The sequence below is a fragment of the Garra rufa genome, chromosome 17, assembly GCF_049309525.1.
Source record: "Garra rufa chromosome 17, GarRuf1.0, whole genome shotgun sequence".
Lineage (NCBI taxonomy): Eukaryota > Metazoa > Chordata > Actinopteri > Cypriniformes > Cyprinidae > Garra > Garra rufa.
This window is the reverse complement of record NC_133377.1, coordinates 11,004,357-11,017,309: the sequence shown is the minus strand read 5'-3', so window position 1 is coordinate 11,017,309 and position 12,953 is coordinate 11,004,357. Positions and strand designations below refer to the sequence as shown.

At 40.6% G+C, this 12,953-nt stretch overlaps 1 protein-coding gene across 1 annotated transcript; it reads right to left on the bottom strand.

The window, feature by feature from the left end:
- Window positions 1–171: 171 nt before the first annotated feature.
- LOC141289482 (XK-related protein 8-like) lies at window positions 172–3,980 on the bottom strand. Its single transcript, XM_073821584.1, has 3 exons — window positions 3,588–3,980; window positions 2,743–2,936; window positions 172–2,399 (listed from the first exon to the last, which is right to left on the bottom strand). Exons 1-3 carry the CDS (start codon window positions 3,893–3,895, stop codon window positions 1,690–1,692), a joined length of 1,212 nt encoding a protein of 403 aa, XP_073677685.1. The 5' UTR covers window positions 3,896–3,980; the 3' UTR covers window positions 172–1,689.
- Between the last annotated feature and the right edge of the window lie 8,973 nt (window positions 3,981–12,953).

The following is a 12,953-nucleotide window of genomic DNA, read 5'->3' as shown; positions in this document are numbered from 1 at the left end:
TGGCGTGGCACGCTCTTAAGGCCGCCATAGAGGAAGTGAACCGGGAGACCCGGAACTGGAAATGAGCGTTCCCAGGTACGGGATTGTGGGTAATGTAGTCAATATTCAGGTGAAGGTTCCCGCTGGCGCGGGATAGAGGGAGCCACAGAGACCGCGCTTGTGACAGTATGATCCCTCTTATTTTGGTAAAATAATTAGCATTTTGCAGATTCTAAAAGGGGAGTGTAAACTTTTGACTTCAACTGTACAATCTTAAAGGTCCCATATCGTACACATTTCTGGAGGTTTATTTTATTTGTTGATGTCCTTAAGAATATATATTTGCGGTATAAGTGCCAAAATCCATCTCAATATATTTTTACAGCTCCTTTTTTAGGAGCTCTGTCAAAAACAGGTCGATTTTGGCCCATCTAATTAATATTCATGAGCCTCTCTTCTGATTGGCCTGTTGTTTTCTGAGTGACGCACAACCAGGCCAATCACAGGTAACTACGGTCATGTATGCTGTAAGCGTAAGCGAGCTCAGAGCAATAGAGAGAGCTGATACTCAACAGGATATTTTAGAATGATCATTAATGTTTTTTCTTTTACAAACACCGAATGCAGTAAGCTACATAACTGTTGCTTTAGTAAAGCCCCTTTCACAATGCGCGCTGATTCTGGAAAATTACGGGAACTGTGTGAACCAAAGCCAGAACCTAAAGGCAGTGTTGTAGTAATGATGCACGTTATCAAGCGACTCTTCACAACGAAAAATAACGTTACGTGCAAAGTGGAATGAAGCAGCGATCATCAGGCAGAGCCAGCTCCTCACTATCAGCGCTGAAGCACAGTTTGTCCAGGTTAGTTTCAGTTTAGTGAAACGTACGCGTCGCATTACATCTCACATCCAAACGTCACATGTCTTTATGGGTTGTGTGTAAAGCACGCACAGATTCCGGAAAACAACTGTGAATGAACCAAATTAAACAATTCCGGAACAAATCGTGGGACACATTATCCGTGTATTTACCGGAATCGCTGTGTGAAAGAGGCTGAAGTTGACGTGCCGCTGGTCTCTTATATTAACGTTGTTCTGAAGCCTGTGTAATGATCGTAGCTTGACATCTATCGACTGAACAGGGTTTTCTCCACTTGTTTTCGTGTTGTTGTTGCTCAATGGAATGGATGCGTTGTTGTCTGGGGGTTTGACAAAAGGAGGGTGGGACGTTGGTTTGTGACTGAAGGCGGTGACTTGAGTCGATTGGACGTCACATCATTACGGAAGTCACAGCAGCTCGTGAAAATGAACAGCTACTTTAAGCAGGCTGTGTGCAGTTTACTGTGGATTGACTGTTTTGAAACTCATATGGTAGTTAGATAGCCCCTAGACCTTAGTTATCATGAAAAAAGCCAGGAAATTTTGATTTTGACGATATGGGACCTTTAAGAAAAATATATAAACTTGAAGATAATTTTGTAAAATACAAATACTGTGATTATAAACGTGTGGCAGATCAAACTTCTGCCTCTGGTGTGTTCTTCAGTCATGCATGTTAAACCATTTTTTCTTTATCAAAATATTTTTGTACAAAAACAAGGTATTCTCTATGGAAAAATACAAAATATTTTTTTTAAATTAATTAAATTTTAATTTTAATTAATGAATTATGATAAAATTGGGGGGGGGGGGGGGTAAATGGCTAAGAACTAAGAGTAAAAATTTGCAGCCATTTTCCTATGTCTATTGGGTCTATTGGGAAGTGCAATGGGAGGTTGAGCAGGAGTTGAGTCTGATTCTATGTTAAAACATGCCATCTGAATTCTGATCTCCCTTTCTTCAATGGGTTCAGCTATTTTCTTTTCATCACAGTTGGGATGAAACCATCTGTAGTATATAATTTTCACTAGTATTCCAGTGACGTACAAACCTAAGAGTGTCGGGATCACTACATAAGGATTCAAGGAGCTCCAGCAGCCTGCATACTCAAACACCTTCCAGTACCAGAGGCCCAGCAGCATCGCTGTGTCCAAAGCTATGAAAGTATAATAGAGAACCATCTTTATTTTGATGCTTTCTGTGGATACGTTAAACCAGCTGAAGTACCAGATGAGTCCAACAACAGCTCTGTAGAGCCATTCCCAACCAGGCTCCATGTAACTTGTTTTTTGTCTCCAGATCACTAAAACCAGCAGCATCCACAGGGACAGGAAGTGAGCTATGATGAAGCATGGCAATGCACTGCAGAAGAGCGCCAGAGCAGTTACACGGGGAATGATCAGCAACAAGTTCCACAGGAAGTAGACGCCAGTGGAGATCCAGCTCATCTTGCGTTTTTTAGGAAGAAAGGCACGCATGCTGCGATGATACATAGCAACGCTACTAGCAATTGCAGCAGCTGATGTGAGGATTTTTAAAGCTGAAATGAAAAACCATTGCCTGAAATTAAACAATATCGCACTATAACAGAATAATTTATTTTGAACTAGTTATTCAGAGCATGTATCAAACTGCCAAAGTCATGTGATTTCAGCAAAAAAAAAAATGTCTATGGTTCGCCACTAGGGGGCGACCTTTTTGAACCCATAAACCAGTGTCTACATGGTTTTTACCATCTCAGATCAGTTTTATATGTAGACACTAGTTATAAAATAGATAATTAGGTTGTTGTAATTACTATTTTCAATAAAACATTTTTACTGTTTTGAAAAGTTACTATGCATGCATGCACGGAAAATTCTTTTTCTAAATTTGAGACAGACCTGTAATAAGCTCCAGCTCTCCTCTTTGCAGGATTATAGACATCATGAGTATGAGTTGAGGCGCGCTTTCAGAAAATGTCTCAAATAGACGAAGCATCTGAAGATCATGGCTCAGGTACACAGCTACCCCTTCTGTGAAACTATTAGTGCGATTAACAAAATGTGTTGTGGAAATCTCTATTAGCCCGGCATACCTGTGAACACAAGGTACTTGCATTTACTCAAGCAACGCTTTATACAACAGAGCTTTACAATAGCCATCAGTGAGGCCACCGTTTACATTATGAAGCATTTACATTAGGTGAGTTTGTTTTTAAACCCAAATCAATTGTTCATATTAAGGATTAAGAAAACAGCTCTATTTAGTTTTGATTTGAAGACTTGAAGATAAACAAAAGCCTTATGAGTTTGGAAAGACATGGGTAAATGATGACAGAGTTTGGGTGAAAGTTATTTTATTGAGCATTAGTCTTGTGAATAGAGTTGCAAAAAGGAAGGAAATGCATGACATTTTCCAGAATTTAGAAACTTTCTGGGAAACGCTTGGAAAATTTAGGGAATTTTCGGAAATGTTTGGAAAGTTTCTGGATTTTTCCCACCCCTTTGCAACCCTGCTTATGAAAAAGAAGGTCTGAATGTGCAATGCTTCAAATCTTAAAAGTTAACCATATTTTAAAGGCATATGAAGATGTACTGCTTAAGTGGGTCGAAATAAAAATCAGCTTAATCATTTTATGTAAAGGAATTTTTTGTATTTGTATGTACTCTTTTTAAAGCTAAGTTAATGATTATTTCTTCTTCTCAAGCATTTTCAAGGAAAGATGAGAAGCCAGTCTGTCACAGACCTGAGGTAGACTCCAAGCTGCAGGAAGTGGAATGGTTTGATCAATAAATGCCTGTCTGCAAATTTCTCCACTGTAGTCTCAATCTGTTCTAGGGAATCAGAGTACCAGAGCCAGCTGAACACCTGTAACAACACGGAAGAGCCCAGCAGCAGGAAGATCATCACTGCCATGTACACATAGGCCCCATCCTGATAAAATGACACAACAGTCCAAATATCCAGCGCTATATCCAGCAGGAACAATACCAATCCCACCAAAGTAAACAGGTATTCCAATAAAGAGTATCGAAAAGGGAAGCTCTCCTCCATGGTTCTCAGTGTGGGGAAACCTTACAGCATGATAATAAATAGACAAAAACCTCCTTTTGCCATGGACATAAACAAACAAGCTGTTCCAAAGATCTGAAACAGAAAGCAAACTTTAGACTCGTCATAAACTCCTCCCAGGTCACAGTGGTTCAAAGTAGGAAATGCCAAATATTTGCTCACTGTTTAGATTAGGGGTGGGGCGATACTGCTAATTTTTTACAAAGTAAATACAGGGCCAATATCGCCGATACTTTTTCCATTTAAAAACATAAATTTAAATGACCAATTACACTTTGTGTATTAACAATAACTAAAGCTGATATGACTAAAATATTATATTGTATTTATTTGACCCTCTAGCACCCTCTATTCTAATTCTATTCTTTAAAAAAAAAAAAACTTTTAGACTTATACTCTATTAATTTACTTACTGCTTGTTTTCTTAACAAAAAAAAAAACTATCTATATAATAAATAAAAAAACTCGCTTTGTGTGCCGTGTTAAGCTTAATAAGACTTGTCATAGCACTTAGCACATAACCTACCTTATGTGGATATTCTTTGCCTTTCTAAAAGGAGTTTGCAAGCAGAGGACTCCAGAATATGAAATCAATGCATATGGTTTTATATTAAGCATTTACCTACAGTTGCAATCAAAATTATTCAACCCCCTTGACCTGCAAGACATTTTGCTGCAGAGAACAACATTTTGTGAAAACAATATAACAAAGGCATCAGTAAACTATTAAAGAAAGTCTATTAATACACTTTTGAGTAATTCTGAGAACGTACGTTGATGAATAATGAAAAAAAAAATCGAATTGGCTCTAAACATTTATCTTCAAAATTATTCAACCCCTGAAAGTAAATTTGGTGTAGAATCTTTTATTCTTTAAAACCACCAATAAACACTGCCTGGAAGTGCTTAGATGCTTCTGTCACCTTTCTGCTGCAATCTTGGGCCATTCCTCGCCTGAAAAAGCTTTCAGATCACTGATAATCTTTGGTTTTTACTTTGCCACTGCTTGCTTCAAATTCAACCATGTATTTTCGATGAGAATTAAATCTGCAAACTGAACAGGCCACTTAAAAATATTCTATGACTGATTCCTAAACCAAGCGTAAGTAGATTTGAATTTATACTTTGGGCTGATTGTCCTGCAGGAAAGTCCATTGATTATTAGCTTCAGACTTTGCACAAAAGGCATCACAATGTTTGCCAAAATTGTCTGATACTTTAATAAATCAATGATATACTTTGTATGGTCATGTTTTCCACTTCCTGCTACAGTAAAACAACCCCATAGCAGGACTGGCCCACCTCCATGTTTGATGATGGAGATGGTGTTCTTCTGCCTATAAGCTTGGTCTTTTTTGCACCAGATATACCTCTGATCCATACGCCCAAAAAAGTTCCAGTTTGGACACACCACTCCATAAAACATTCTTCCAGAACTCCACAGGTCTATCCAAATGAATTTTAGCATGGTCAAGAGTGGTATTCAGCAAGATTCCTCAGCATGAAGGCCATAATTGTCTAGTGTTCATCTTATTCACAGTATTGAAATATTTTTCCTCCTTTTGTCGGGTCATCTTGCAAGTCTTTGGCTGTACATTGCAAGTTTTTCTCAGTTGATCTGATCAAACATTTTATGATATTGTGTTTTTTTGTTCAACAGCCTCAAAGGTTTTCTGGTTCAACACACTTTAATCTAAGGAATATGGCTGCCAGCTGTGTCTCTAGGGACATGTAATGTCTTAGAAATCTTCATGTAGACTTTCTAATAGAGCAAACTATTTCTTCTCTATTGATTTTGTGTGAGCTTTGATGACTTTACCATATTTGCTACTCACCTTCAGCACATGAATGGGCCAAGAGTATACTATGTGTTACACCCCAAGCTAATTCCATTTTGAATAACTTTGTAAAGGCTTAAGACAATTTTTTAAGACAATTTTGTAACTTACCATAAAAATAATTGTCTTAAAACAGCAATGTTGAATAGTGGTTGAATAATTCTGACATAGCTGTGTTATTAAAAAATCCTATAACTCAAAAACATTACATTATATATTGACATTATCACTTTTAATATGCCAGAAAACTGATGTAGATGCAATTTAGTCCTGGATCTTCAGGAAGAGCCAAAATCATTTGTAAAGTACTGCAGTCTCTGGGGGGGTTGAATAATTTTGATTGCAACTGTATAAACAAAAACTTAACATGGCTTAATGCATTAAGTGTAATAATGGTGACGTGCTGGACGGACGAGACGAGAAACAATATACAATAAACACTATCTTTTAATATATCCTTAGGCCGCGATCACACCGAACGCGTTTTAGCAGTTGGAGGCGCCTCTTTTGAATGGTTTTCTGTTGGCAGTGAGCGTTCTCCGCGCTGCTTATGCGCACCGGGTGCCTCGCGTTTTCGCCGCCTGCTGCGCCTCGCGTTTTTGCAGGAGCGCTCTGAGCGCCTGAAGTTGAAAAAAAATCAACTCTGAGCGGAAAAACGCCCAACGTCATTCGCGTTCTTTTCCATTGTCCAATCGAATGAACAGAGAGGCGGGCCTTCTGTTGTGGTGACGAAAGTTTACCGTTGCTTAAAAATTCCGGAGACTGCAGAAAAGGAGGAGAAACCTTTGGTGTCTATCGTGGGTAACCCGGAGCTGTATTATTTAGGGTTTCTGCTAATATGACAGTTTACTTAACAGCAAAAAACTAAGATTTTAGAGCGCTCGCGCTATAATCCTTTGATTTGACTGACAGGACAGCTGTTTTGGTCATTGCTTAGCAACATAAAAAAACCGCAGCACATTGCTCTTTTATTAAAAGTCACCAAAAAAGGCAGTGCTGTGCGCCTCACGTTTTTAGAACTAAAAGACGCGTTCGGTGTGATCGGGCCCTTAGAATAACAGGCAGGAACAAGCAGGAACAGGCAGGAACATCCACACACGAACACAATCAACGATTAAAGACCGACATAGACTCTTCAAACAAACAGACTTATAAATGGTGACTAATTACAGAGACACAGGTGAAACAGATTACGGTGACGAGGACTAAACCAAATGATAACAAAATGACAGGGGGAGACAATGGGAGAAACCAATAGAACAGACATGAACTGACAGAACTGTGACATTACGCCCCCCTCCGAAAAGGCGCGTCCTCGCGCCGTAGAAAGAACAAACAAAAATGAACAAGAGGGGCAAGAAAACAAAACAACAGAGTCACTGGAGGAGGCTTCGGCGGAGGACGCGATACCAGGAGGGGGACCAAAACAAAAGTCCAGGTGGCAGAACAGACAGTCCAAGGGGGCGACGACGGAGGGAGGAGCCAGGGAGGAGACAGGAGGGATCCAGGGCAGGAGGAACAGACCCAGACCACAGCCATAATGACGGCCCACTGTGGAGCCGACGGAGGGAGGAACCATGGTGGACGAAGGCGTGCCGACTCCATGGGGCCGACCGACAGAGGCGGAGCAGATGGAGAAGGAGCCCGAGGCGAAGACGGAGAGCCGATGATCCGGGGTGACGCCGAGGATCCGGAGGGCCAAGGTGGAACAGGCTCTGGCGTCCGAGGCGGAGGCGGAGTCCCGGAGATCCGCGGCGGAGCCGGAGCGACAGAGGATGGAGGCTGTGCCCGCAGGAAGGAGGAGTCCCAAGGAGCCGGTGGGACGGCGTGACGAGGCACAGCCGGAGGAGCAGAGTCCTGAGGGGCCGATGGGGTGACGACTGACCAGGGCGGAGCCGGAAAGACGATGGAGCTGGTGGAGCTGGTGGATCGACGGGCGACGGTGAAGAGGAGGGCGTCGAGAGCCGCGGTGGAACCGCGGGGTCGAAGGGCCGAGGCGGAGTCCTGGACTCGGAGGCTGGAGGCGGAGCTGAGGGATCCTCCAGCCGAGACGCCGATGGAAGCTGGCAGTCCCGCGGCGAGCCCACTGCACAGGTGGTGGGCTGAGGGTGAGCTGAGGGGCTGTCAGGGGACAGCGGCGGCCAGACGAACATGGCATGTGATGACAGAGGGTGGGTGGGTGGGAATTCCGGGCAGACAGGACAGACGGATATTTCTGTACTGAAGTCTATTAAGTCACATGAGTTATCTTGGGCAAGATCCGAGAAGAAGTCTATTAAATCCCCAGAATTAGATCCAAGCTCACCCTCAGTGGTGGTGCAGTGGGCAGGGCTCTCTGTAGCCCTCTCTTGCTCCACGTCATACTCCACCGTCGCGGATGTTGCAGTCGGCTCTCGCACCTGGTCCGATGGGTCCGGCTCTGGCTCTGTCGCTCTCGGCTCTGGTTCTCCATCGTCGGTGGGCTCGGGCTGTAACTCCGCATGTCGGGGTGATGTTTGGCTGGGTTCTGGGTCGTGAGTGGGGCTGACGTCCTCCTCGACGACGCCGACAGTCCAGGAAGATTGGCAGGACGCCAGCACCCACTGGATGAAATCCGGCAGGCTCTCTTGAGGACCCTCCCCGGATAGCAGCGCCTTGGTGGCTGAGTTCAGTCCTACGTGGTAGTAGACGCATAGGCTGCTCGATGTAGAATCGATGCTGCCTCAGGAGGATCAGGAGAACAGTAGGGTCCATGATACACCGAAAAAATAAACACTGAGTAAAAAACGGGAAAAAATAAACGCAGGGAAAACGTGCCGGGTAAACTGTTTAGGTCAGTCTTTCTGTAATAATGGTGACGTGCTGGACGGATGAGACGAGAAACAATATACAATAAACACTATCTTTTAATATATCCTTAGAATAACAGGCAGGAACAAGCAGGAACAGGGAGGAACATCCACACACGAACACAATCAACGATTAAAGACCAACATAGACTCTTCAAACAAACAGACTTATAAATGGTGACTAATTACAGAGACAAAGGTGAAACAGATTACGGTGACGAGGACTAAACCAAATGATAACAAAATGACAGGGGGAGACAATGGGAGAAACCAATAGAACAGACATGAACTGACAGAACTGTGACATTAAGAAAGTAATATTAAAAGGTTTTCCTCTCATAGAAAACCATTTACAAAGAAAACTTTGAACGTGGCTGAATGGTTAAAGACAGTGAAAGACAGAGAAATGTAATGGGTCTGGCTTCCAGCAAACTTGAGCTGTTAAAAAAACAGCTTGTTTTGTTGCTCGATTTCGGAAACAGTTGTTTTCTCTTAAAGGCGTTTTGAACTTACTATTTGAACGCATTCGTTTACTGGATCCTTGGACTGAAGACATTGACTTTAAGACATTTCTGGTCGTAAAAACCTGTTTCTTTTTTGTTTGTAAGGTATTGTTTTCGTTATTATGTAGTGATTCAAATGACTGGGGTGCGGGAGACGGAGCGGGCGCAGGCGCAATACATCTATTTGAAAATCAGGAATCTGAGGGTGCAAAAAAATCAAAATACTGAGAAAAACAGCTTTAAAGTTGTCCAAATTAGGTTCTTAACAATGCATATTACTAATCAAAAATTACATTTTTATATATTTACAGTAGGAATTTTACAAGAAATCTTCATGGAACATGATCTTTACTTAATTTCCTAATGATTTTTGGCATAAAAGAAAAATCAATAATTTTGACCCATACAATGTATTTTTGGCTATTGCTACAAATATACCCCAGCGACTTAAGACTGGTTTTGTGGTCCAGGATTTGTGTGTGAGCTTAATGACTTCCTGCACTTGCTATACTATATACTTTAGGGTGGTGTTTATTACTACAAATATTGATTTGAAGCGGGCAGAATGCTAGAGCTGCGTGTCATAACTGACCATATGGAAAAAAGATGGTTATTTTCGTCAAATTATGCGCTGCAAGATCAATCCTAGTTTTAACTTGTCTATAACTTGGCAAATGACCATGGAATAAGCGGGATAATCAACAATTTAAAATGCACTTCGCGGAGGCAACCACCCTCCTCTGCTTTGCGTAGGGCGGTTATTAGCCTCCACATGGTGCATTTAAAATCCTTTAATGCAGGTCGGCAAGCCGTTGATTACCCCTTACATATTTAAGTTCAATGCAAAAATTGAATCCTGAAGCAAAGTGTGTTCAGAACCACATGTGCATTAAAGTAGACAGGAAAATAAAACTTTTACTTGCCCAAATTATTGCATTGTTGAAGTGTTCTGAGTTGTTTTCAGTAGGGTTGTTCCGATTCCGATACTAGTATCGGAAATGCTGCCGATACCACAAAAAAATCTAGCATCGGAATCGGCGAGTACTTGAACCCACGTACCGATCCAATACCATTTTCTTAAACAAGATAGCTATTCCCGCTAGCAAATCGGAAGCCAGTTCTTCTTCGCTGCTCAGAATGCAAACACAGGGAGTAGTGTACTAATACTAATGTGCTAGCAGTATGTCCGCTGTTTGGCAGTATCTCAGACTGGACCAACCAGCCATGTCTCATATGTAGGGCTTTATGATTTCCGCGATGCGGAAAACACGGACGGAATCGCGGAATCCAGTCATAAAACGGAATTTACAGTTTAACGCAGAACGTCACGGAATCTGTCAAAGTTTGATGCATTAATCAAAGGTACTACGTAGGTCATTACACTTAAATCAAATCATGATATGGACAGTGTTGTGCAAGTTACTTTCAAACTGTAATACATTACAGATTACTTGTTACTGTTATTTAAAAGTAATCCCTTACCTTACAATATTACTCTCTCAGAATTGTAATATGTTACATGACTCTTATATTACTTCTTAGTTACGTTTAGAACGAATTAGAACTTAACATTCTAAAATGACAAAATGTACTGCAGAGCATTTTACATTCAGTAGAAAGCTAGCATAATGACTGTGGCCTTTCCAGGCTACCAACAATATCGTTTATTATTGGCAACGTGAAGGCTCAAGACAATGCAAGAAAGGATGACAGTCAGAATTATCTAAGTCTGTTAAAAGTACGGTAGAGGTAAAGTGATTATCTGGCAATATCTGTGAATAGCTTAGGTATATTCATATTAGACACAACAGGACTATATGTAAACTCCAATGCCATGACAAGATGCAGATTTTTTCTTTTCTTATTGTTGACATTATTTTATTCACTTTAAATTCAAGTGGTTCACAACACAAAACTGTCATGCACAAAGTGAGCATGATGAACATAGCTTTCTCAGTATAAAGTGCAATTAGAGGACCAACCCCTCAACCTCAGTCACTTTAGGCCATAGAAATGAACATATAGGCTAAACATAGCCTAACTGCTTAGAAAGAAAACAGATCAAACAGATATCTATATGCCTCTAAAAAAAGACTAAATTAATCCACTTAGGCTACAACAACAAGACAGATAGCTATTGGCTCTAAGAAACTATAGACGTAGACACACTTTTCAATACAAAAATGAAATTAAAGTGCTTGGGCCTACAAGGCCTAACAGGTAGAGCCCTGCATTTGAGCCCGAGCCCGTCGGGGCCCGACTTTTTTTTGCCCCTAGGGCCGGGCTTCGGGCCAATTTTCACGTCATAACTTTCACGCATATCGGGCTTCGGGCCTGCTTTAGAAAAAAAAAAAAAAAAAAAAAAAAGTTTAATGAGATTTAATGCGTGCGTCCCCGGAAGCGCCAGTGATGCCTAACTCGCGCATAGCAGAGTATGAGCGGAGCGCGGAGTGGAGCGGTGTGATTTTGAATGGAGGAAAGAGCGGATTTTTTTAAAAGTCGGAGCGTCAAGTATGGGAAGCCAAACAACCCAAAAGTGGGACGAAACAGCGCGGCGCGAGCGCTTTAATACCGCGCTGTTTCGTCCCACTTTTGGGTTGTTTGGCTTCCCATAAGGATCGCTCATGTGTCGTCATCATGACGTATTCTCAGTGGGGAACGCAAAGCATTTTGGGAATCCGCGGCACAAACATTAGGCGCCAGACTTGATTGCATGGAGGGAAGAGTTCAAGATGCCGTCTACCTGCTGTGTTATATACTGCAATAGTCGTTCTCACGATAGAAGTGGATTAAAGCTTAAGAACGGAATATCCTTTTATCGTTTTCCAGCGTGGAATAATAATTGTACAAGCCATGTTTTAGAGGTGACAAAAATGCGACGAATGGCATGGATAACCGCAGTAAGGAGACCCAATTTGTTTCTGTGATCAAAGCTGAATTTTCAGCATCATTACTCCAGTCTTCAGTGTTTGATCCTTAAGAAATCACTCTAATATGACGATCTGATGATCAAGAAACATTTATGATTATCAGTGTTGAAATGAACATCTTTGATGAATAGAAAGTTCAAAAGAACGTCCTTTATTTTAAATCTAAAGCTTTGTAACATTAAACACTACTGGTCAAAAGTTTGGGGTCAGTAAGAATTTTATTTTATTTTTTGGGGAAAGAAATAAAATAAATCAATACTTTTATTCATCAAGTTAAACTGATTAAAAGTTACAGTAAAGACATTTATAATGTTAGAAAATATTCTATTTTAAATGAATGCTGTTCTTTTGAACTTTCTATTCATCAAAGAATTTTAAGAAAATTTTGTACACAACAGTTTTCAACATTTATAATCATAAATGTTTCTTGAGCATCAAATCGTCATATTAAACTGATTTCTGAAAGATCATGTGACACTGAAGACTGGAGTAATGATGCTGAAAATTCAGCTTTGATCAAGAAATAAATTAAACTTTACTATATATTCACATAGAAAACAGCCGTTTTAAATTGGAATAATATTTCACAATATTACTGTTTTTTAAATTGTTTTTATCAAATAAATGCAGCCTTGGTGAGCAGAAGATACTTCTTTTAAAAACATTAAAGACTTTGCTGGATAAAATTGTGGTTGTGTGCTGTGCTTTGACCAATATGTGTCCAAGTATTGTTGTGAAGCCATCGTGTTAGAATTATACACCATGCTCACATCTAATATGTAAAAAAAAAAATTGTTTTCCAAAAGATTTTGTAATGTCTCTTCTCACATGTAACGTTAATGATTTTTAGCCATCTCTGTAAATAAAATACACAAAGACTGAATGAAATTCTGTCTCAATTACAAACTCAATTACATAACTTGAATAGTAGTAACAACCAA

What these genes read in the sequence shown, in the direction of transcription:
- LOC141289482 (XM_073821584.1), bottom strand. Translation starts at nt 3,895, where the DNA reads ATGGAGGAGAGCTTCCCTTTTCGATACTCTTTATTGGAATACCTGTTT. An exon ending in CAGCTTGGAGTCTACCTCAG is followed by an intron (nt 2,937 to 3,587) that starts GTCTGTGACAGA and finishes TTGTGTTCACAG; the next exon opens with GTATGCCGGGCTAATAGAGA. An exon ending in AGAGCTGGAGCTTATTACAG is followed by an intron (nt 2,400 to 2,742) that starts GTCTGTCTCAAA and finishes TTTTCATTTCAG; the next exon opens with CTTTAAAAATCCTCACATCA.